Genomic DNA, 24,911 nt, shown 5'->3' on the forward strand with positions numbered 1-24,911 from the left:
CAGTCTGATGTTAAATGAATGAAAAAAAATTAGATGGACACGAGCCACAAATCTGGTAACTAGCAGTAAACATAGTCATTGTCAAAGCCTACAATGTAAACGAACCTTGGTGATGAGTGGATAAGGTATCAGTGGGGCCACTGGAAATCTGCGGAAAATCTGCGGAAAAATCCACGGAGATTTTTTTTTACAAAAATAGATTGCACACTACTCTGAAAAAAAAAACAATGTTCCCGTATGTTGGTAGAACAAGCAATATTGTATTGCTGTGAATATTGGTCTGACTCAACAAAATTACGAAGAACCTCGCTAATTCTCCTTTTACTGATCTACTTTTCAGCAAAGGTTTATTGGGTGCCACCTCACCCAGTACTTCTCCATTTAAAATTGTAGGATACAATTTTAGTATTTTCAAACTAAAGAAATCTTGCAAGCTAATCTATGCTTGTTTACAAGTGGCTGGTGCCTTTTGCAATATTTCAAGCTTGATTTTGTACTTTTTAACTCGCTAATTCGCAAAATTTAATTATCTCAAGGGGGTTTACAAGTTTCTGCAAATTAGCGAGGTTCCGATCTGAAATCAAGAGTCAGATTTGATTTGCCATTTGCTTTCCCACACTCACATTATTCTCCCACATTATCCCTCATCTCATCTTTTCAACCACAGAATGGGCAAGGGAACCAAATGTGACCATAAGCATTTAAAGGAGACAAAAGTGCCTCTTACCCAATTTTACATGGCACACACCTCAATTTCTTTTCTCCCCCAACATACACAGAGCTTTAGTTCCACTTGCTAAGGGAGAAGAATGCACTTCCATCTTCCCAACAGGTGAAAAGAACAGAGCACACTTAAAGTTCAACTATGTAAGCAATGTGCAATTTGAAATAATCCTAATCTAAGCATTAGGAAATTAAATATTCAATTAATGTAAAGTGGGCTAACAAGAAGTGGTTTTTATTAACACTTATTTTTTCAGTACCATTATAAGAGTTGCTGTATATTCAGAAGACAATCCACCATGTGGATGAATCTTAGTTTTAAGGAACTAAGATAAACAAAAACTTCAGCACAAGGCTTACTCAGATTAATTGGAGGCTAAACATAAAAGGAAAGCAAAAGGAAATGGGTAACAACTCTGATTGATTTTTGGTACTGATTTTCAAATGCAATAGTGGTAAAAGAAAATTAAAGGAAGGCTGCAAATTCAAGCCAAATCCCATTAGTTAGCTCTAGTTGTGACTCAATTACAGTCAAGCATGCAAGTATTTGCAAAGTACTTTCTCCCAGAGTGAATTTTATTTTTAGTCCAATTATGACTAGGTTTTCCACAGAATATGGCATCCTGTGCCATATGTTAACACTTAAAACATCTGGAAGTCAAATGGCTTAATTGCCAAATAATAACAAACCATTTTATAACAGCTTATAAAAAGAATAACAAACAATTTCTCACTTATGTACACAAACATAATAAAAACAGGACATCAAATAAGATACTTTGTGATTATGACATCAGTGTGAACCCCTATGGTCCAGAGTTTTTGGCCTTTTATAATAACGAATGTTAATAGGCAGGACCTTTACATTTAAGATGTCAAAACACCTCTCCACCATAAAGAACAATCATCAATGATTTCAATAAATGAATTTTGAAGGGATGAAAGGCTGAATCAAACCTGCAGCTCCAAGTCTGGGCATTCAACCCTTGTGTATACACACCTACACCATCCATAGGGTTTGGCATTTAGAACTGATTTAATTTCAGTATGAAACATGTAAGTGCTGCTAACATCAAGGCTTGTTGATTTGTGGTTTCATCAGATGCTTTGAACTAATGTATGGCACAAGGTTTGGCCCTTATTATAAGGAGAGATGAAGTAAATCTGTTTGTGTCCAAAATCAAAACACATACGTCCTCCTTCTTTTCCTTTTTCTTCTTCCTTGGATGAGAATCAGACTCTTGAGAGGGGGCATTGAGCTCGCTGGAATATTCCCGAATTAACACTTCAATTGCCCCTTTAATTAGCAGGTCTCTTCTCTTTGCTTCTTCATCCAGGGCTTCATCATCATCGGGTACGGATTCTGGCCTGGAGTTCTAAGAAACAATACAAGCAATAATGTCATAATGGAAATGGCAAATAAACAAAACTTTTATCTTTTTACTCTTTTACTTGCCCTACATAGCTAAGGCAACATAATCAGTATCATTACATGTAGTCCTCGACTTACAAGTTCATTTAATGACCATTCAAAGTTACAATGGCACTGAAAAATTGCAGCATCCCCATGGACACGTGATGAAAATTCAGATTTTATTTATTAGATTTGTATGCCGCCCCTCTCCAGAGACTCGGAGCGGCTTTTGGCAACTGGTTCATATTTACCACTGTTGCAGTGTCCTGGAGTGATCTTCTGACAAGCAGAGTCAATGGGGAATCCAGATCCACTTAACAACCATATTACTAACTTAACAAATGCAATGATTCACTTAACTGTGGCAAGAAAAGTCGTAAAATGGGACACACTCACTTCACAAATGTTTTCACTTAGCAACATAATTTTTGACCACAATTGTGGTCATAACACGAGGACTACCTGTATTTCATTGAAACTATCAAGCAATGAACATGAATGAAACAATATCTATACTACAAGGTTAGAATAGAAAATATTGATATAAACGGGATAGTGGTAATAATTTGCTGGAATAACTAAAAACATCGTTACCATTCCCCTATCTATCAATCTCAAGTGCTGACTTTTCCTTTATGAAAAGTCATATGAATGGATGCGGCTATCCCAAGGTTTTCCTGTGAAAAGGTAAATAAGTCATGTACCCTTACATGCTGCTGCCAAAAACTGCCTCAGTGGTCTTTGGTGAGTGAGGCAGCAAAAGCCAAAAAAGTAGTAGTTCATAACTGGGCATGAAAACCTAACATCCTTTAGCTGCTTTGCCACACAGCTGCAAAACAAATCATACATTCCTCACGATATCAAAACTGAGAAATTAATGGCAGTGCTACACAAATGCTCAGATAATCTTAATAACTCTGCAGCTTGAGGACTGTGAGACAGATGCTGTTTTTTTAAAAAAAATCTTCCTCACAGAAAACACACATACCGAAACTTTTAATTAAAGAAACTTGTGCCCTATATAAAATATACACTCTGAAAACAAGATTAAACGTTGCACATTTGCTTAATCTTTCCACAGGGCAAATAATGTAATTTTAAACTCTGTATAGTGATAATTCAAATTAATATAGTCTTCAACTTACAACCATTCAGTGACTTTGAAGTTACAATGGCACTGAAAAACATGATTCATGTGTGTGTTTCCCACTTATGACCTCTGCAGTAGGGTCACATGATCAAAATTAAGACTCTTGGCAACTGGCTCATTTTTATGAGTTACAGTGCTCCAGGGTCATGTTATCACCTTTTGCAACTTTGTAGACAAGCAAAGTCAATGGAGAAGGCAGATTAATTTAACAACTGAATCAGCAGTGATTCACTTAACAACTGTCTTAAAATGAGGCAAAACTCACTTAACAACTATCTTGATTAGCAGCAGAACTTTTGGGCTCAGTTGTAGGACTACCTGTATAGGCCAACATTATTTTAATAAAGCAGAAATTACAGAAATAGTTTCATATGACTCTTGTCACATGATAAATTGTCTCAGAGCTTTAATTTTAAATCTATAAAACCTGATTTCCCAATACAGTGGTCCCTTGACTTTCGCGTGTCTGACTTTCGCGGAAGTCTATACCACGGATTTTCAAAAAATATTAATTTAAAAAATACTCTGAGGTTTTTTGAACACCACAGGTTTTCCCGTGGCCGCCTGGTGTACAGTATTGTGCGTTTTAACTCTCCTCTCCCCCCCACCCCAGCCATTCTGCTTCTTTAAATAAAAACTCAGCTTCCGCCCCAGCCTTCCGATCCCTCCCCTTTAATTCTCGGAGCGTTGGTACGCTCCACTCGAAGGCAAGCCTTACTGCCGCCCGGCGCTGCCACCTCTTCTCCCTTAGTGGTAGGATCTGACTTCCCAGCTGACCGGCCTGGAATCCCGGCTTCGAGTCCTGGCCTGGATCCAAAGCTTGAGCTTCCCCTTCCCCTGCCCTAACCCTGAGCACTGGTGCTGCTGCCGCCACCGCCATGGGAGATGCCGGCGGCGATCGCAGCAAAGTCCCCAGCTTGCCACTCTGTGGCCCCTGCAGGTTCTGGGGGTAAGTAAAACCAGAAATGGAGGAGGAAGGGGGAGGGAGGGAGGGAGGGAGGGAGGGAGGGAGGGAGGGAGGAAGGAAGGAAGGAAGGAAGCGTCTCTACTTCACAGAAATCTGACTTTCGCGGGCGGTCTTGGAACGTATCCCCCGCTAAAGTCAAATGACCACTGTAATGTATAATCATAGCACATATTAATAAATTTGATGTTATACATATGTAGTTTATTTGTAAAGTTATATAACACCTGGAACAAGTTTCCCTGTTCTTCCTTCAACTTACATTATTTTAGTTTTTAAAACATTTAACACTTGCTAATATTTTGAATGAAACTGCTTATAACAATTACAAATATAAAAAATTGAATTAAGCAATTTAATTTTTTCAATAATTCCTAAAAAACAGCCAGCACATGTTCATATTCCTAAAGATGACAATGGTTGCAATCCTAATAGCAAACAAACCTGATTATGAAGATACAGTGATCCCCCGCTCGTTGCGAGGGTTCCGTTCCAGGAGCCCCCGCAACGAGCGGGTTTTCGCGAAGTAGCGATGCGGAAGTAAAAACACCGTCTGCGCATGTGCAGACGGTGTTTTTACTCCCACAGCGCTAGCGAGGAGCCGAAGATCGGGGGCGGGGCGGCTGTTTGCCGCCGGCATGGAGGGCTTCCTAGCAGCCCCCCAAACCCGGGTTGGGGGTCCGGGGGCGCTGGCTCTCGGCGCTTTTGAGCTGAATCCGGAAGCGAATTCGCTTCCGGATTCAGCTCAAAACCGGCGATAGCAAGCGGCAAGGAACGGCTTCTCTCGGCGCTTTCGAGCTGACAGCTCGAAAGCGCCGAGAGAAGCCGTTCCTTGCCGCTTGCTATCGGCGGTTTTGAGCTGAATCCGGAAGCGAATTCGCTTCCGGATTCAGCTCAAAACCGGCGATACCAAGCGGCAAGGAACGGCTTCTCTCGGCGCTTTCGAGCTGACAGCTCGAAAGCGCCGAGACAAGCCGTTCCTTGCCGCTTGCTATCGGCGGTTTTGAGCTGAGTCCGGAAGCGAATTCGCTCCCGGATTCAGCTCAAAAGCGGCGAGAATGAACGGCGTGGGCGGGCGAAGGGCGGGCGGCAGCGAGGAGTTTGCGTGGGCGGTGGGGAAACTCCTCGCTGACGCCAGCAAGAGGGGGAAGACCCAGGGAAGCCGCTGCCATCTACGCATGCGTGCCCGGCACGCATGCGTAGATGGTATTTTTGACTTCCGGGTTGAAAAATAGCGAAGTACCCTGTTCGCAATGGTTGGGGACGCAATAAACGGGGGATCACTGTAAATGTATTTATTAAATTAATGTATACATTTATTTTAATGAAATATTGTGCCCCATTCAATATTCTTTAAATGTTATCTCAAATTCTTTAAAATAAACAAAAACAAATGATTGGTGCTAAAACTTTTCTTTAGAGAGAAAACCAAAGGGACTCTCACCTTAAATTCCAAGAGAGTTTATCCAGTCAAATGCCAGGTGAAGAAACAAAGAACAGAAAAAGGAAAGTCTCACTAAGCAGCAGTAGCTAAGCAAGGCAAGGAGGAGGGAAGGGATTACAGCTGACAAAGAAGCTGCCATATTAATAACAGCTTGAAAAGAAGTAACAGAGGGTATTGGATAGGTGACATTAAAATATTCGTGCAAAGTGAAAGTGCTATTCAGAACTAATTTAATTCTTCCAGTTTTCAAAATAACTGTATGCTATAACTCATAAAACCAAAAGGCTTAAAATCTTCCTAAAATACCAATTATTTTCCTCTTATTCACAATTGCATAAAATGCATGTGTGTTTAAAGATAACAAATGAAAATACAGGTTGTCCTCATTTAGCAACTGCAATTGGTTCTGGCAAATGGTCGCTAAGCAAAGCATTTGATTGATAGAGAAAGCTGCTGCGAAGAGTTTTGGTTGCTACTACCCTTTTAGATAAAGGTCTCTCAGGGAGCTTTCTCGGTCTTACTCTCCATTTGTTCTTGTCACATACAAACATATGGGTGTAAGTTTATATACTGGTCAGAAAATGATTTTTAAACTATCATTTATTATATAATTTGTGAATGGTCCTTTAGCAAAGCAGTTGCTAAACAAGGACTTGCTCTATGAGCTTTCTTTGTTCTACTTCCGAACAGAAAATTTCTTAACTTTTTTTGTTGTAATGGCACAAGGTCAAAATTATGGCTATTATTTAGATTATCATTTTGATTGTGACTGGCTGATTGTGCCATTTTTAATTCTATGGACAACAATTGTATTCAAAAGAGTATAAACATGGAAAGGCTTCCAAATGCAAATCCCTAACATACATTCATGTTTGAAAGGTAAAAAATAAAATCTATAACATTTAGCAAATGTTACAGAATTTATTATAACTCCTGATCATGAAAACTGGAAAAGAAGGGAATACTGTGGAGCTTAATCTACAAAAGAACCATAAACTCAACACCACAGACTGAACAGAAACAAAGCAATAAAAGAGGTATAGGGAAAGTTTGTCTGTCAATCATTTTCTATTTTATATATTTCTTAATTTGTATACATACCCCATTGGACGCCCTTCTTTTTGCTTTCCATTCATCCAGCTGAGCCTTTGTTTTGGCATCAACTTTAACAAGTAGCTTCTTTTCTCCAATCTGGAGATCATGTAACAATCTCAGTGCACGTAGTGTGGATTCAGGTTCTTTATATTCACAAAATCCAAAAGCTAGAAATAATTGGGAATTTAGAATATAAATTTAGAAGTAATATAGACAAATGACTGTATCGACAATTACAGGACTGCTTTTTAATGCAATTTTTAAAAATAATAATAATGATAATGAATAATAATAATAATAATAATTTTATTTATATTTAAAACAAGCCGAATGGGTGAAAACGGCATCTTCCCTGCCCTCCAGAAGGCCCAAAATCAGCCGTCCAGCATGCACATGCGCACTGGAGTTGACAAAGCCTCGAGTGCCCTCAGATATGGCTCCGCTTGCTATTTGTGGCACCCATGCCATAGGTTCGCCATGACTGCTCTAGGGTTATCTTACAGCAATTAATATTGACATGTGAATTTGGAAGTTAGATTTGGATACATTTTAGCCAATCTCGTGGGAGGTAAATGCTATCTATAATACATCTTATATAAGTTTTCTTTGTATGTGGTTGATTTCATCAGTTTATAATTTTAATTCCAAATTTTTTATACTAAATTTATAAGTTTCTGGTCCAACTAATCATATTTCCTTTTACTATTCCCTCCTCCATTTTATAATTTAATAGAAATTTATTTATTTTAGTTATTGTTTTCCTTTCTTGGCCTAATAAAATTTTATCTAGTTCTGATTTTTCTCTTTGTATTCCAAAACATTTCTTATCCTCATTTAATCTTCATCATTATCAAGACCTCTATAAAGTACATTTTAAAATATTTTAAATATTCAGAAAAAATGTCTGGTCAATATTATATATTCAAGTGTTTTAAGTTAAGTATCTATTATCTATTCCAGTGGTTCTCAACCTTTCTAATGCTGCGACCCCTTAACACATGTTGTGATGACCCCCAACCATAAGTCTAGCGCCAATTCTCCAAACAGAGCTTTAAGCTGATTGGCAGGAAGTCAGAGGGACACTCACACTGTAAACGGCTGATTAGTTAGGTTGTAAAAATATGTTCCAAGGCACCAGAATAGAAGCTTTATTTCCTAACAACATGGGAAATTTTTCTTAGGCGACCCCTGTGAAACAGTTGTTCAACCCCCAAAGGGCTTCCGACCCCTAGGTTGATAACCACTGATTCTATTCTATATATTATATTATCTATATCTAGTATTTATTCTATGTTGCTGTCTCTTAAGTAAAAGCCCAAAGTGCAATAATAAATTTCAAAATGACAGTGTGATTTATGTAGCTGCAACATAATGATTATAAAGTTAGTAAATGGAACAGCTTAAATACTGTCACCAATTTATACTAAGGCAAACCACTGAAGACCACATCATTATGCAAATACAATTCAGTAAGCCAACTGCAATTATCAAATTAGACCTCCTATCATCATGTTTCTTTGTCACAACTATTAACAGCAAGGACTGAAAGCCCTCCCCTCGACCTTTTAATCAATTTTTAACCTTTCCTGCTTCTTTCAAATTTTACATACTGTTTTCTATGCTTTTAATATTTTATTGTACACTGCCCCGAATGGCTCTTCTTAAATATGACAAATAAATATATGAATGAATCTCCCCCTCCCCCGGTCTCTCTCTCTCTCTGTTTGTTTGTATATACAATATAAAATATAAAAACAAGAAAATGTACATACCTTGGAGTTTTCCAGATGCTCCTTGAACTCTCTTCCAACTCAAAACCAACCCACATTTCTGAAAAACATTGTTTAAAAAGGCATAAATGTTGGTGGACAATGGCTGAATATGCAACATAAGAAGAAAATAGCCTTCCCTAAATAGTTTTATTTTTAAGGAATGCCTTCTAGAATAATTCCTGTTAACGATTAATATATTTAATTATTATATAAAGAAGACAGAAGTCCCTGAATTATGGATTTGGACAATTACTAAGAGTAGCATGAACTGCAAAAACCGTCAATCCTGGTCCAAATAAAGACTTCATGCGCTTTGAAGACAATAAAACTCACATATTTTGGGAATACAGTGCTGATGTAGGAAAAATGACTATAACTGGCAAGATAGAAAGATGACAAAAAGACTGCAAGACTATTCTTGAAATAGCCACATCTGATTGCTAAAATATTTATCCAGAAAACAGAAAACAAGTGTTCTGACAACACTTAACAATTATTTATTTATTGGATTAATATGCCGCCCTTCTCTGAGGACTCGGGGCAGACATATAAAAAACAAAACAATACAATACAGTAGCCTAAATGCAATTAATTTGAAACTAAATAATCTAATCTATAATCCCCAATTTTATTAGAAATCAATCATACCCATTCAGACAACCATACATGACATTCATCGGCCAGAGGGGTTAAGTCTAATCGCTCCAAGCCTGGCGACATAGATGAGTCTTAAGACACTTGCGGAAGGCAAGGAGGGTGGGGGCAGTACAAATCTCTGGGGGGAGCGGATTCCAGAGGGCCAGAGCCCTGCCAAGCAATATTGTCTAGTTGACGGGACCTGGAGAAGGCCGATTCTGAGACTTAAGCAGTCGCAGGGACTCATGTGGCAGAAGGTGGTCCCGCAAATAATCTAGCCCGATGCCATACAGGACTTTATAGGTCATTACCCAATTATCCACTCCATTAAGTATTTTCTTTCCAAAAATATTGCTACTTGTATCATCCAAATTCTGATTTCATAAACCATGCCTGAGCAATATTTCTAGCCCCAATGAAGAATGTTTTGTTGGATTCAGGGCCAGGCATGATGATAGAAATAATAGAATGGAAATTTATTTGGCTAATGCAGCAGGAGATAATATTAGATATTCCAAATACTTGGAACTACACTAATACCTCATGATACGAACTTAATTGGTGCAAGGAGGAGGTTCGTAAGACGAGAGGTTCGTAAGACGAAAGGTTCGTAAGACGAAACATTGTTTCCCATAGGAAACAATGTAAAGTCAATTAATCCGTGCAACCAAAAAACCCCCCGCAAAAAAACGGCTTTCGGCTGTTTTAAAAGGTGACAGCCGGCCTGGGGGGCTTCTCAGCACCCCCCCCCCCGAACCTCTCCTCTTCCCAGTTTGCTCTCCATGTGTCCCCAACCTTTCACGGAGGATTTTCCACCTCTCCTCTTCCCAGTTTGCTCTCCATGTGTCCCCAACGTTTCACAGAGGGTTTTCCACCTCTCCTCTTCCCAGTTTGCTCTCCATGTGTCCCCAACCTTTCACGGAGGGTTTTCCACCTCTCCTCTTCCCAGTTTGCTCTCCATGTGTCCCCAACCTTAACAATTATTTATTTATTGGATTAATATGCCGCCCTTCTCTGAGGACTCGGGGCAGACATATAAAAAACAAAACAATACAATACAGTAGCCTAAATGCAATTAATTTGAAACTAAATAATCTAATCTATAATCCCCAATTTTATTAGAAATCAATCATACCCATTCAGACAACCATACATGACATTCATCGGCCAGAGGGGTTAAGTCTAATCGCTCCAAGCCTGGCGACATAGATGAGTCTTAAGACACTTGCGGAAGGCAAGGAGGGTGGGGGCAGTACAAATCTCTGGGGGGAGCGGATTCCAGAGGGCCAGAGCCCTGCCAAGCAATATTGTCTAGTTGACGGGACCTGGAGAAGGCCGATTCTGAGACTTAAGCAGTCGCAGGGACTCATGTGGCAGAAGGTGGTCCCGCAAATAATCTAGCCCGATGCCATACAGGACTTTATCCCATAGGAAACAATGTAAAGTCAATTAATCCGTGCAACCAAAAAACCCCCCGCAAAAAAAACGGCTTTCGGCTGTTTTAAAAGGTGACAGCCGGCCTGGGGGGCTTCTCAGCACCCCCCCCCCCGAACCTCTCCTCTTCCCAGTTTGCTCTCCATGTGTCCCCAACCTTTCACGGAGGATTTTCCACCTCTCCTCTTCCCAGTTTGCTCTCCATGTGTCCCCAACGTTTCACAGAGGGTTTTCCACCTCTCCTCTTCCCAGTTTGCTCTCCATGTGTCCCCAACCTTTCACGGAGGGTTTTCCACCTCTCCTCTTCCCAGTTTGCTCTCCATGTGTCCCCAACCTTTCACGGAGGGTTTTCCACCTCTCCTCTTCCCAGTTTGCTCTCCATGTGTCCCCAACCTTTCACGGAGGGTTTTCCACCTCTCCTCTTCCCAGTTTGCTCTCCAGGTGTCCCCAACCTTTCACTGTGGAAAACCCTCCGTGAAAGGTTGAGGACACATGGAGAGCAAACTGGGAAGAGGAGAGGTGGAAAACCCTCCGTGAATGTTTGAGGACACATGGAGAGCAAACTGGGAAGAGGAGAGGTGGAAAACCCTCCGTGAAAGGTTGAGGACACATGGAGAGCAAACTGGGAAAAGGAGAGGTGGAAAACCCTCCGTGAAAGGTTGAGGACACATGGTGAGCAAACCGCTTTCGGAGACTGCTGGGGAGCTGCTTGGCTGTTTTAAAAGGTGACAGCCGGGCTGGGGGGCTTCCCAGCAACCTCCCGAAGCCAACCCGGAAGTTCGGGTTTGGCGTTCGTAACATGAAAAAAGTTCGTAAGAAGAGGCAAATTTTTTCTGAACCCCTGGTTCGTATCTCGAGTTGTTCGTAAGACGAGGGGTTCGTATCTTGAGGTACCACTGTACTATCATTTATCAACGGCTGTGCCAAGTGAGGTTCACAAAAATTAGCATCCAAAAATATTTGAAAGGTACCAAGTATCCCATATGTACATGATACTTTGTGAGTGTATAGAAAATGAGACAAACTTTTCACTATCATATGAAGCTAAGATGAAAAATTCTGCACGGAAATGAAATGCTGTAAATTGCAAGTTTAAATCTTGGCCAATGGAGCATTTTAGATTAGTGCACAAGTATAACAAAAGACAATATCAAAATATCCAAATGAAGATTTTCAGGACTAATTTTTAATACTATCATGTTACTTACAGCAAGAAGCTGTCTTATAAGCATGTCTGATGCCTTTTCAGATATGTTGCCTACAAAGACAGTGGTGGTGGGCCCACTATTTTCATCATTTTCTTTGTTCTTTAGACCTGGATGTTCCTTTCTTATACCCATGTGTTTCCCAACCATCGACACTGCAGTTGGAACCAATACCTGAAAATAAAGAGATTCCTACTGTTAAATTTCAGAGAGGAAAAACCCTTATCATATCTTCATTAGAAGAAAAAGTCCATAAACATAGAAGAACCACATTATATAACGTATCAATAAAATGGTTAAATAACTTACTACATTACTGAAAACAAATGCTATATAAATCCTATTGCATTTATTTTGAAGATCAGTATTAATTAATTTTGCCTAAATAGCTTTCTCTACAACAAAGATTTCAGGCAATTTTTTTCATGCATGCAAATATAATCCAAATGGGAAATTATATAGAAGTTCAGAATATTTCTATTTAAATGTATAAATTTTTAATATTGCTTCATATTTAAAATGCCATCTGAGGAATAAAATTTGGAAGAATTAATTAGAGATGGTCATTTTTTGAAATTTGACAGTGACTTCGTTAAAAGCTATTATTTGGCTCCCTAGATTACACCCAATCATGTAGGTTCAGTATTTGCTTTCCCCCTCCATTTTGGGGATTTGAAATGTTTAGAGTAGCAAACAGCGTATTTTTACTTTAGTGCATCTATTATGCAATTTTGATATGAAGTTTTGCCACCAAATTTGGCCACATTATTGGGGAGTGTTCCAACAGCCATAAAATTGCCCATCCCTGTATTCAAAGAACTGAATGATCTTTTGGAAATGGAGATCAGGGCAAATAAAATTTTCACTCTTTACTCTTTATTTTCGAACCATGACAAAGAATCTCCATTTCTTCTTTACACTTTTCCTCCTTGGCTTCAACCATGATTATTGGGGCAATGATAATGATCCTTTCAATTTAGCAATGATTTCATAACATTTTGCAAACAATAATCAAAGTTAGATTTAGTTAGATTTAACCTAGTTTAAAACACGACAAAGAGTAGAAGCAGTTTTTCAAACAAAGGGGAGTCTTATGTTCTTAAATATGACCCTAAGTTTGTAAAATACAGGCAACTACTATTATACTGATCAATCTTTGATGATCATTTTTTTTAAAAAAAGTGTATGGCCATATACAGCCAGGGAAGTCTACAGTGCTTTTTACCACAAAGTAGTCTTGCAACCTAAGATTTCTAGTTTATTTTATTATTTTATTTATGCTTGCTATCTACAGCAGGCGATCTAGCTTTGCACCAGCTGGCTAGCAGTGTTCAACATTTTTATAATTGATTACTATTAATTGCTATTATTAGTTAGACACTAATATTTTAAAGGATTATTATTATTATTTATTGGATTTGTATGCTGCCCCTCTCCGTAGACTCGGGGCGGCTAACAACAGTGATAAAAAACAGCATGTAACAATCCAATATTAAAACAACTAAAAAACCCTTATTATATAACCAAACATACATACAAACATACCATGCATAAATTATAAAGGCATAGGGGGAAAGAGTATCTCAGTTCTCCCATGCCTGACGGCAAAGGTGGGTTTTAAGAAGCTTACGAGAGGCGAGGAGGGTGGGGGCAATTCTAATCTCTGGGGGGAGTTGGTTCCAGAGGGCCGGGGCCGCCACAGAGAAGATGACATAAAAGTAATAAAATCTTGCAATTATTGCCATAGGTTTCACAAGTTGTATTTTATATAATATTTACCGTTGGTGCAGGAGCCATAATACCCATTGGCACAGGAATCATTGGGGTCCCTGTGAAGAGAAATTGTGTTAATAGTTTATCAAGAATCAACCGCGATTTAAAAATATCTACTAAATAGAAAGGCAAGAAAACTATTTTTATAAAGATTATTTTCCTTATCAACTTACCCAATGCAGCTATATTTAGTTAATTGTGATTTTAAAGATTAATCAGTGATGGAAAAATTAAGCTACTTTGATGAGTTTCTGATGTAACTTACCAGGAGGTACAGGTGGAGGAAAACCTGGGAACTGTGGAGGTGGAATTCCAGGTGGAAGGGTTGGGATTCCCATTGGAGGACGGTTTAAGTGAGGTGGAAAAGACATTTTAAAAAGAACCTAAAAAAAAAGCAGAGAAAAATCAGAATCAGAACCATGAATCTTTTGAAATGTCCATTACTGAGCATTTAAAGATAATTTCCTATGAAAATTATCTCTCTATTCCTCCTTTGAGGATACTAATGTGTGAAGGAACATTAATTTAGATAAGTTAAACAGAAACAATAGCTTTTCTACAAAATAAGAGAATTATAAGAAAGTAAATTCAGGACTTTGCTCTTTTACATGAATAATAACATTCATAAAATATGTACATTAAAATAGTAGCATGGATCAAGATGTATTGCCTACTTTCAAATAGTTCATAATATTCCAGCGTATAGATGGGCCATCTGGAGCACAAATTATACCTCTAGATGCTCTCTCTGAGGCCAGCTGAGTCCCCAGTTTCTGGAAAGGAGTTTTTCTTCACTGAATCTAGTACTGTAAGGTAGAGATGGAGTCACACCTCACTTGCAGAATACTGACTTTCTCATCATAATTACCTCAAATTGATGTCAAGGAAAAACATTTTTGATCTAATGTTCATACTTGACTCCTATAAAACAAACCACGATGGTAGCAAAGGAATCTAATTTAATCTGAAACTCCACAATAAAGGGAGAGTTTAGTGTATTATAGATAGAATAAAATAATGAAAAAATTTATTGAACAAATGTATCCTTAAAAAGATCTTTCCAATGTGCCAAAGATTAATTATAATTAATTAATTATAATTAATTATAAAAAGATAGCAAATAAAAGTGGGATCACTTGAACAGAACAACAAAGTACTTTGGAAATATAAAAAAATAAGGAAATTAAAGCAACATATAACTTATTTTATCTAAAATTTATAAAACTTCAGCCATCAAAAACTTCTTCTAATGTTCTTTATCACTGTAATAAAATACCCAGAGTAATTCCAACAGTTCAGTGGAAATGCATTTGATTCTTGACAAATGTTTTCTTTTACATATACTGAGAGTATATGCACCAAAGACAAATTCCCTATGTGTCCAATCACACTTGCCCAATAAAGAATTCTATTCTATTTTATTTATTCTATTTTATTCTATTCTAGTTCATACATAATATTATTTTGAGCTCTCTCTTTAAGGTCTAATTCAGCAATGGCTTATTGGACAAAACCATATATGTCTTTACACAACTGAAAAATACCTCTTTAAGCATTCTTTTCAACTAATACAGTTTTTGACTGTACTAAAAATATGTCTACCTGTTATAAAATCTCCTCAAATTTCTGTAAAAGTGATTTATTCTAAACTATTTAGGGCCAGCAACCAATAATCATTTGTTTAATTTGATCAAACCTAATTGTATTGGTCTTAAATAAAAAAAGAATTTCCTTATGATCCTTAGCTTACTTTCCCTTTTAGGATGACATTATTCTATTACTCAATTAAAACAATGGTTCCAGGCAGTTATACAGATGACATTACAGTTGTTTAAATAGAAGGCACACATATATCTATATATACCATTGTATAGCAATATAATTTCTATTAAATTCAGTCAAATTGATTTAAATCATTTTAATTAAAATTGTATTTCTGATCGAACAGCACACATTTTAGAAATGTATTTAACCCGGTACTCATAAAAGCTGATTATGTTAATTACTAGTTCAATGGAGGTATTCCAAAAGCTCTTAGAATAATACCAGGAGAATGCTTGCTACAGTTTAAAATATTATTAGTTAACAAAATGCAGAAGCCTAAAGATACAGGAGACAATCTTCTGTAATATAGGTAATCTTTGACTTACAACTGCAAATGAGAAAATTTCTGTTGTTAAGTGAGACATTGAGTTTTGCCTCATTTCACCTTTCTTGCCACAATTGTTAAGTGAATCACAGCAGTTGTTAACATGGTTAAATGAATCTGGCTTCCCCATTGACTTTGCTTGTTGGAAACTACAAAGAAGGGTCATATGACCCTGGGACATTGCAGCCATCATAAACCAACTGCCAAACAGATGCTGCAATGATCATATAAAAAATGGCTGTATTATCAGTGACATTATAACTTCAAATGGCCACTAAATGAACTGTTATAAATCAAGAGCTATCAGTATGCCACAATCTTTTTCCAAATTGGATTTGGACATGATTGGTTAACAGGTCTTTTCTGTAGCAGCACTCCATTCGTGAAACAGGCTCAATGGGTTCAAATGCCTGGTATCCATTTCCATATCACTTTCTAAAGCTAATAATATGTGTTCTATTTATTTATTTATATTTATTTATTTATTTATTAAATTTGTTTGTTGTCCATCTCGCTGCGAGATGATTCAGGGTAACTTCCAACATTTCTTCAAAAATGTCTATATTGAGATGATATTTTCTTTTTGCTGCTTATAGAGGTGGAGTTTTTATTTATGCTGTTTTCTGGATAATTGATTATTTGCTGCAATCCTATAACTAAGCACTCTTCTTGTAATCATGGTGCATGTGCAACTACAAGGAGTTCTGCATAGGTCAGGAGCAAGTGAATGAACTATGGTCACACTACTTCTAAAGGCCTATTTAGCTATGCACTATGTACATATTGGGTAGATAGAAGGGCACTTCTGAAATGATATAAATAGAATATATACTCTTTCAAAAATGCCCTTCTACCTAACCAATATTAAATGTTAAATGCAGTTAAATGTTACAGGAAGAATGAAAATTATTATCTCCTTTCTCCAGCAATTCCAATTGGTTCCTGAACTGATTGGACACACTGTCTTATGCATGACATGGCCACATGGATTGGAGACAAAACAAATTGACATACACAATTCTAGTTGACAACAAAGTCATAGGGCATCCACCATTAGATACTAATCTACTATAATTCTAAATAGATTGGACACACTGGAAATGAAGTTTTCTCATATAATTAGCACAAAAAGTCGGTTGCCAGAAGTGGAAAGGAATCTATTGTTAGTCTGCTGTGCATCTGTGCTAAATTAATGAAACAAAGTCACCTAGTTGAGATATTGCATACTCTATAAATTTGCTGAACCTTTGATATGCTTTCACTTTCTAATAGGGGCTCACAAATAAGAAATTAATACTCTTTATTAAGGGTGTTAAAAAAAGCAGGCGAGTAAAAGACAGAACCTTTTTTGTGCTCATTGATGAGAATTATTTATTGCTTGCTCAGATTTAAGTTCTTTTAGTACTAAATGATTTTATAGAATTGCAAAATAAATTAAATATAGTAAACATTCAATCAAAAAGTGTTTCATCCCTTCATTCTTGTATTCAAAAACAGATTAGATGAGGCTATAATTCTGTATTTATTTAAAAGGATCTTTCACTTAATTTATTTTCACCTAAAAAGACAGCTGAATTCCAAAGCTTAAGAATAGAAAAATGAAAGCATACTAATTATTTTATGTGATTATCAGTTGTGAAACATGCTTTACAGAGTCCTATTCTAGTTTTCCAATTATAGTATTTCCAAAGCAAAGTTTCAAAAGGCAAATTGGTTTTATGTTCAGAAATTAAAAATAATTTAAACAAGCAAAATATGCTGATAAAATGAAGATTAACCAATAACAAAGAGATGAGAACAATTTTTGATCCAAGAAAGATTGCTGAAGGAATCAGCTTAATTCCAAAACAGGTGTCATTTCATAAATAAAGAAGAAAATGGTGACCAAATAATATTTTTAAAAATCCAAAATTAGGAAATAAAAAAAACTTCTGCAGATGAAAATAGGCAAAATGAAGAATATTCAGCAAAAAGAAAAACAGCAGAAAACAAAAGGAAAATGTTAAGGAATGGAATCCTTGTTCCAACTGTGGAAAAGAAAAGAACCCCCCCCCCCCAAAAAAAAACCCTGGATGAAACCAGACATTGACTCATGACAGAGTTATCTAAAAACTGTATTACAGAATATAAAACATTATTTAATGTATCATTATGGTCTTACTAATGAGCAAAATACTTCTGAAATAATTCAATTGATTCAGCTATATCCATCAGTTGTTCCTCTCAGAATCTAACTGTTCCCAAGTAATTATTGTAACTATATGAGGAAATAACAGAAGTTAGTATCGAGTGGCATTTTCAAGAACAGATAGTACTTTATTAATCAATAGTTCTGGTTATTTTGGTATGATAAAGTCAATGGAATATTTCTGCAAATTCTAAAATGAACACAGTACACATTTCCCCCTTAAAACTATAAAACAGAATAGAGAAAAAGATAAAAGATATTTCAGGAATCACATGACTAAACATTATAAGTACTTTTGTTTCCACATGGAGAGTTTCTGAACTATGTGCTTGATGTAGAGAAGAATGAAACTGACTTTACTTATTAGATTGATAGATATCTATATAAATGGCTTGTTCATATTATTATGAAAAAGCAAAAAGTTATGATTTAATGTTAATGCCTTACTTTACTGTAACAGAGTGAGTTGGAAGTCAATGCTTCTTTTTCTTTTTTTTCCTTACCTTTACTCACGTCTCCTTCCTCTTTTCCTCCACACTGCTTTCCTATTTACTTTGTGTTTTACATTACTTTATAACTCAATAAAAATGTTAATGCAGAAACATTATAAAAAATGTTATGACTTAAACAAAAATCAAGCACACACAGAGAAGTTGCCAAAGAACCCCTGAATTTCTAATAACTATGAAAAAATATAGACAGCATACCAATATGGTATTGTATAACAATACATTAAAATAAATACTGTACATTAAGAAGTCATTTGTAAAATTTAAAACAAACATTAGAAATGAAAAACTGTATGGCAAAATAATTATCAGCTGCAGCCATTATAATCCATTATAAGATTTCACTGGTCTCCTGGGAGAAAGCCTGGTAACAAAACCAGGTCTTGAGGGACCTCTTGAACATCAACAGGGGTAGAGCCTCGCCTCACTTTGGGACTGGGAGAATGCCTAACTCTTTATACCCATGAAGTTTAAATCCTTAGCAGACAGAACCCATAGTCTGCATTCTCTACCACTCAGAGAGACGGGCAGATGTAATAGAGCAGGGGTCCCCAAACTTTTACACAGGGGGCCAGTTCACTGTTGGAGGGCCGGACTATAAAAAAAAACTATGAACAAATCCCTGCACATACCTTATTTTAAAGTAAAAAAACAAAATGGGAACGTATTATTTAGAGAGGGGTGGTGAGAAAAAGTCTGAATGTTGGGCCTGACACTGAAATTCATATATGTTTATGTTTTGTTTTTAATTTTCTTTTATTAACTTCTGATTGGCTATACAAGGTTTTCTTGGCTTATAGAAAAATGTATAAAGAAAGAAGGCAGCACTTTGGCATAATGGTTAATAAATGAGAAATATAATTGGTGTTGTAATCCAATCCGGATCTTCTTCCTCTTTGGCAGATCTTAGTGGCAGATCTTAAGAGGCGAGCGAGTGAGCGAGCGATCTGGGACAGCGTGGCTTTGCGCCACTTCAAAAGTTAGTGTGCAGGAGGTCCTGATGGCTGCACAGCAGACCGATTCAGGAGCTTATTATATCTACATGGGTAAAATCTTGTGCGCTGCTGAAGGGCGGATAAATGGCCACAGCAGGCCGCATCCGTCCCATGGGCCGTAGTTTGGGGACCGCTGTAATAGAGGGATGCAGTCTCTCAGATAAGTTGGTCACACACCAGAAAGGTCTTTAAAGGATAATACCAGGACCTGGAAGAGGTCCCAGAGCAAAGTGGCAACATATGCAGCTCATGGAACAGAAGTACAACATGTGGTATTCTGGAAACACATATTCTGCACCTGATGCTTCCAGATACTCTTCAAAGACAGCCCCATGTAGAGTGTTTTACTTTACAGTAGTCTAATGGGGACTGTGGAAAGAGCCTCCTGATCTAGGAACTGGCACACAAGATTGTGAAAAGGCCCTCCTAGCCACACTGCCACCTTCTCTTCTTTAATTGATGGCATCTTGACTGAAGCAAGGAGAGAGAAAAGCAAGAGAAAGAAACTACATCCAGCACCTAAAACTTGAAATACAATAAAGCGGCTAACAGTCTATGGATAACCACATTTCAAAGCTAAACACAAAAGATGCACTTAAAGTCAACTTACCACCTGTCTTTCTGAGATTATCTCCTCATATCTTCTCATTACCTTACCATCTGTTTTTCTGAGATTACCTTCTCTTTTCTGGATTACAAATTTAATTCGTTTAGATTTCATTTCAGGTAAATATCTTCGGGCTTAGAGCACATTTTTAATACCATTTACAGGGTCATTCCCCCTTTTAAAAAAGTCAGTTTGGCTTAAATTTCAGATAAGCATGTAAAGATTACAATATAAGATTACAAATGTATTTTTTTTAAGTCCGCAGAAGACGGCAGATCCATAAAAATAAATGCATAGATAGTAGCCCTGTGGTGCTTTTCAGGGATGATTAATCGCTCCTTAAAATGGTCGTGATTGATCCTATACCAGCACTTCAAGAAGCGCTGAAGGTGATTAAATACGAGCCCTTTTAAATACCGTTTTCTAAAGGAGCTACTTTCTTAAAAACCATTGGCCGGACCGCAAAAAACCCCCTCCTCTAAGGATCCTTTTTGGAGTCTCTGAGATTAGGTTTTTGGTTTTTTTTTAATCTTCATTCGGTTATTAATTTTCAACACTCCCACCCCAAAAATAATCAACCCCCAACCACCCCTCGTGTTTTAAACGATCGTTTTTTTGCCTGCCGGCTAAGGGTTGCTTCGTAATGATTCACTCACACCCGCCAATTCACCTCTCGAGGCTGCGCTTGGTCAAGCGCCGAGGTAACCGCATGAAAGCCAACACGGATGGATGGGCTCGGGGGGGGGGGGGGGGGGATATCTAACTCCGAACGGGCCGGGCTTTCAGGCCTCGATAGAGCGGCCTTCGGTGTCGCCTTTATCGCCTTCGTCGCCCTCTACACCCCTATTTCCCCTCACGACGCTTTCAAAGAAAAAAAGGAGACACCCAAACCTTCTCTCCTCGTCCCCCGCCCTTCAAAAGCGTCATAACCTTCCCTGAAAAGCTCCAAAAAGGCCACCTCAGCCCGCCCCCCCCAATTCTTGAAGGCCCCCCCCCCCGGACACGGGTGCCCCGAGTCGCCCAAACCCCCGTCCCTCCTCGGCCCCGCCTCTTTATCCCTAAAGCATAAAATTGCACGGGCATTGCCCCGCTCTCTCACCGAACGCAGCGGCCGAAGACAAACAGGCCCAACAGCCTCCAACTCTTCTCGACCCGGCAAAGGAAACTAGGCCGCAAACGCGCCACTCGGAGCTACAGGCGCCGTCGCGTTACGCGGGTTGGTCACATGGACAACCTTCTCCTCCCCCTCCTTCCCCCCCAAAAAATTCGGCTTTCCGCCAAAGACCGCCCAGCATCGCGATCGTTTTGACCATGGAGAGGTAAAGATGAATTAGTCCTAGAGGAATCGCGAGGAACGGGCACCTCTAGGAATTGTTTTGGTGTCTGTGCATGTCTGCGGTTGGACGACTTCCGTCCTCTCTTCCCGGCCGCTGTGGTTGTTCCAGTGGAAGAAGCGGCGCTCCTGCTCCTTTTTCATTTTGGAACATTTCTTTCGGGTTCAGCTTTAAAAGAATCTGTAATGTTAACACGTCCGAAATGGAAAAATCCGGACTAGTAATAGATACTAGCAAAGAGCCCACTGTAATAATATTGCCAAAAAGCACTAAGAGTTGTTAATGTAATTTTACGTAGCAGCTTCTCTGGCAATATTACACTGCTAATCAGAGTTTACAAAACATTTTTTCGACCAATTCTGGAATACAGCTCACCTGTCTGGAACCTGCATTGCATATCAGACAATACAATCGAGAGAGTCCAGAAATATTTCATAAGAGTCCTTCACTCCTCCGCTGGTAACAAAATACCTTATTCCACTAGACTTGAAATACTGGGATTAGACAATTTACAATACCTCCGATCTGATCTAAATATAGTTCATAAAATTATATATCAAAATATCTTTCCTGTTAATGATACTTCACCTTCAACTGCAGCAATACACAAACTCGTAACAGATTCAAACTTAATGTAAACTGCTCCAAGCGACTGCAGAAAATACGACTTCAGCAAGAGTGGTAAATGCCTGGAATGCACTACCTGACTCTGGTTTCTTCCCCAAACCCCAAAAACTTTAACCTTAGTGTAAATAAACAGTGTAACCAGTGTAACGAAAAACTTTAACCTTAGCGTAAATAAATAATAACCAGTAAATAAACCTTACTGTTTATTTATTTATTTATTGGATTTGTATGCCGCCCTTCTCCCTGGACTCAGGGTGGCTCACAACAAACATAGAATACATAATAAAACAATTTGATCCAATTAACAGTTAAAATACTTTTTTAAAAATCCTAAAAACTTAAAAACATTCAATGATCATTCACTCAATCAATAGATTACAGTATTCTGTTTACCTCTCTTCTTTTCTAAGAGATCTGTAAGGGGTGTGCATAAGCACACCACTATGCCTACCATCCCTGTTCTATTGTCCTTATTTATATTTATACAAACTACTACTACCCTATACATGGTTGACAAATAAATAAATAAGTAAAATAAAATAAAATAAATAAAATTCTTAAAATGATCTGGTGTTGGTGGTTTTTCCAGAATAGATCTTACACTCCTTTTAGAAGCATTAAATGCCAAGAGGTAAAGAGTTGTCATTTTCACTGTCTCACAGTTATTTATTTCCTCCTGTGTTCTACTCTTGAATCAGATTTTTGTCTTAAACAATTAGGACAAATGGTGGAGAAAGATTGAAGAACAGTAAAATGATATCTGTGTTCCTGTGTTATTGTTCAGGTAGTCCTCGACTTACAACAGTTCATTTTGTGACCAAAGTTACAACGGCACTAAAAAATTACTTATGACTGGTTTTCACAGTTTCACCTTTCCAGCATTCCTGTGACCATTTGATCAAAATTTGGGTGCTTAGCAGACTGGCTCACATTTATGATGGCTGCAGGCCATGCGCTTTTTTTGCGACCTTCTGACAAACAATGGAGAAGCCAGATTCATGTAACAACTGTGTTACTAACTTAACAATTGCAGTGGTTCATTTAATAACTGGCAAGAAAGGTCATAAAATGGGGCAAGACTCTTATAACAAATGTTTCAGTAACAGAAATTTGGGACTCAATTGCGGTTGTAAGTCGAGGATTACCTGTACTATATAGTTTGGAGAGTGCAAAAGAATGGTGCAAGGATTTTGTCTCTTGTATTTGTTGTGGGGCATCAATATTCCTTAAAAGTAATTAGTGTGGAGTCCTATCTTGAGGTCGGCTTAATTGCTACTCTAGCAAGTGCTAAGCTGCTGTATATTTCATGACTGCTGGCTTCTTTATTATTGATAAATCAATTGTAAAAGGTAGAAGCTAATCACCATTTTAATACCTACATGGTTGATTCTGGCAGCTATCCCTGTTCTGATCAATTAGTATTCTTGCTATTCATTTGCAATCCCATTTTTCCCTGTGGTCTTTGACATTAATTCCTAAATATTAGCATTTTCCGCTAGTGGAATGTCATCTGCAGGTTGTTATTTTTTTCTCCAGTTTTAAAACCATGCTTATCTTCCAACCCAGCCTCCTGCAGTACATATTCAGTCTGTAGGTTAAACAAATAAGAAGCCTAGTCTCATTCCTTCACCATCCTCCTGAACTTAATTTTGTGTTACTGTGTTCTGTCCAGACTTTATGTGATTGGATTTCACATTAGGAAAATTAGATTCCCTATTTGACATGGCTGACTTACTGTTATATGGTGCCCTTCTATAGTTAATGAAGCACAAATTGTCTTATTGGGAGGAATTTGTTGGCTTTCTCAGTTATGCTATGTGCATTAGCTACATTAATAGCTGCATTAAGAGAGGGATACAAAGATCAAGAGTGGTATTAATACCATTCTATAAAGCCTTAATAAGACCACACCTAGAATACTGCATCCAGTTTTGGTCGCCATACTTTTTAAAAAAATGTTGAGACTCTAGAAAAAGAGCAACCAGGATGTTTAGGGAACTGGAGACTAAAACACATGAAGAAGAGTTATAGGAACTGGGCATTGCTAGTTGAAGTAGACCCAGAGACAGGGTTTTGAGCAATCGGTACTTTTATTCAGCTCAGAGAACAAGTGACAGCTCAGCAAGGTAAAGTGACAATTCAGCGAGTACCGACTGACTCTGGCTGGAGAAACCGCTCCTTTTATATATTTGCGGTTCCCGCCAAAGCCAGAGCCGGCCGCGTCTGAGCCAATCAGGAGCGACTTCCTGCTTGGGCTCAGACAGCGCCGAAAGAGGAACAAACTATTTACAGAGTTACAAGGTAGCCATTACAGGATACAACACCCCTCCCCTCATAGTTGGACACATCCATCAAGAAAGCCATGTGACAAAGTCGTCCAATCGGCGGGGCCTCTGAGGAGCTCGCGCTGACCTGCGCAGTTCAATTTCTCCTTCGCCACCGACTGTGGAGGATGGCTCGCCGCTGTTCTCCCGGTGTTGCGGACTTGGCCTGGCGGGCCCAACGAAGGCTTCGGAGGACGAGGATGGTTCGGCGTCGCTGGATGGTTCCCCCTGGCCCGATAAGTCTCTTTGCGTGTCTCTTATTTCGGGCAATGTACTAAAGTCTGTTGAAGGGGGAGAGTCCATGTCAGCGGTTTGTGGCAATTGATTTTCTGTTCGCTTCCGAATGTGGTCTATGTGTCGTTTCCACAAACGACCATCCTCTAGTTTAACAACATAGGTCTTAGGTGCATTTTGCTTAACAATAATTCCCTTCATCCAGTTTACATTTCCATCAAAACTTTTTACATATACATTTTGTCCCAAATACATTTCTCTTTCAGGTTTTGTACACATTTGGTTATTATTAACACAGAACCTTGGGTTTAACCTGTCTAGTGGTGACCTCAAC

General features: G+C 38.2%; 1 protein-coding gene across 9 annotated transcripts in view; it reads right to left on the bottom strand.

Annotated features, from left to right (window-relative positions):
- RBM25 (RNA binding motif protein 25) overlaps positions 1-21,371 on the bottom strand; it is a 43,968-nt gene extending 22,597 nt beyond the window's left edge. The window contains exons 1-10 of one of the 9 annotated variants that reach the window (XM_070758046.1): positions 21,158-21,317; positions 20,062-20,139; positions 14,344-14,416; positions 13,876-13,993; positions 13,617-13,666; positions 11,841-12,011; positions 8,563-8,620; positions 6,797-6,957; positions 1,917-2,099; positions 106-159 (exon numbers count right to left, since the gene is read on the bottom strand). In XM_070758046.1, the coding sequence (XP_070614147.1) occupies positions 106-159; positions 1,917-2,099; positions 6,797-6,957; positions 8,563-8,620; positions 11,841-12,011; positions 13,617-13,666; positions 13,876-13,981 (783 nt within the window). In that variant the 5' untranslated portion in view covers positions 13,982-13,993; positions 14,344-14,416; positions 20,062-20,139; positions 21,158-21,317. Of the gene's footprint in view, positions 1-105; positions 160-1,916; positions 2,100-6,796; positions 6,958-8,562; positions 8,621-11,840; positions 12,012-13,616; positions 13,667-13,875; positions 13,994-14,284; positions 14,417-17,920; positions 18,017-20,061; positions 20,140-21,157 lie in introns of those variants that run through there. The other 8 variants (XM_070758037.1, XM_070758028.1, XM_070758002.1 and 5 more) reach the window with 8 other exon arrangements.
- Positions 21,372-24,911: the final 3,540 nt, after the last annotated feature.

This window comes from Erythrolamprus reginae, chromosome 1 (genome assembly GCF_031021105.1).
Source record: "Erythrolamprus reginae isolate rEryReg1 chromosome 1, rEryReg1.hap1, whole genome shotgun sequence".
Classification (NCBI taxonomy): Eukaryota; Metazoa; Chordata; class Lepidosauria; order Squamata; family Dipsadidae; genus Erythrolamprus; species Erythrolamprus reginae.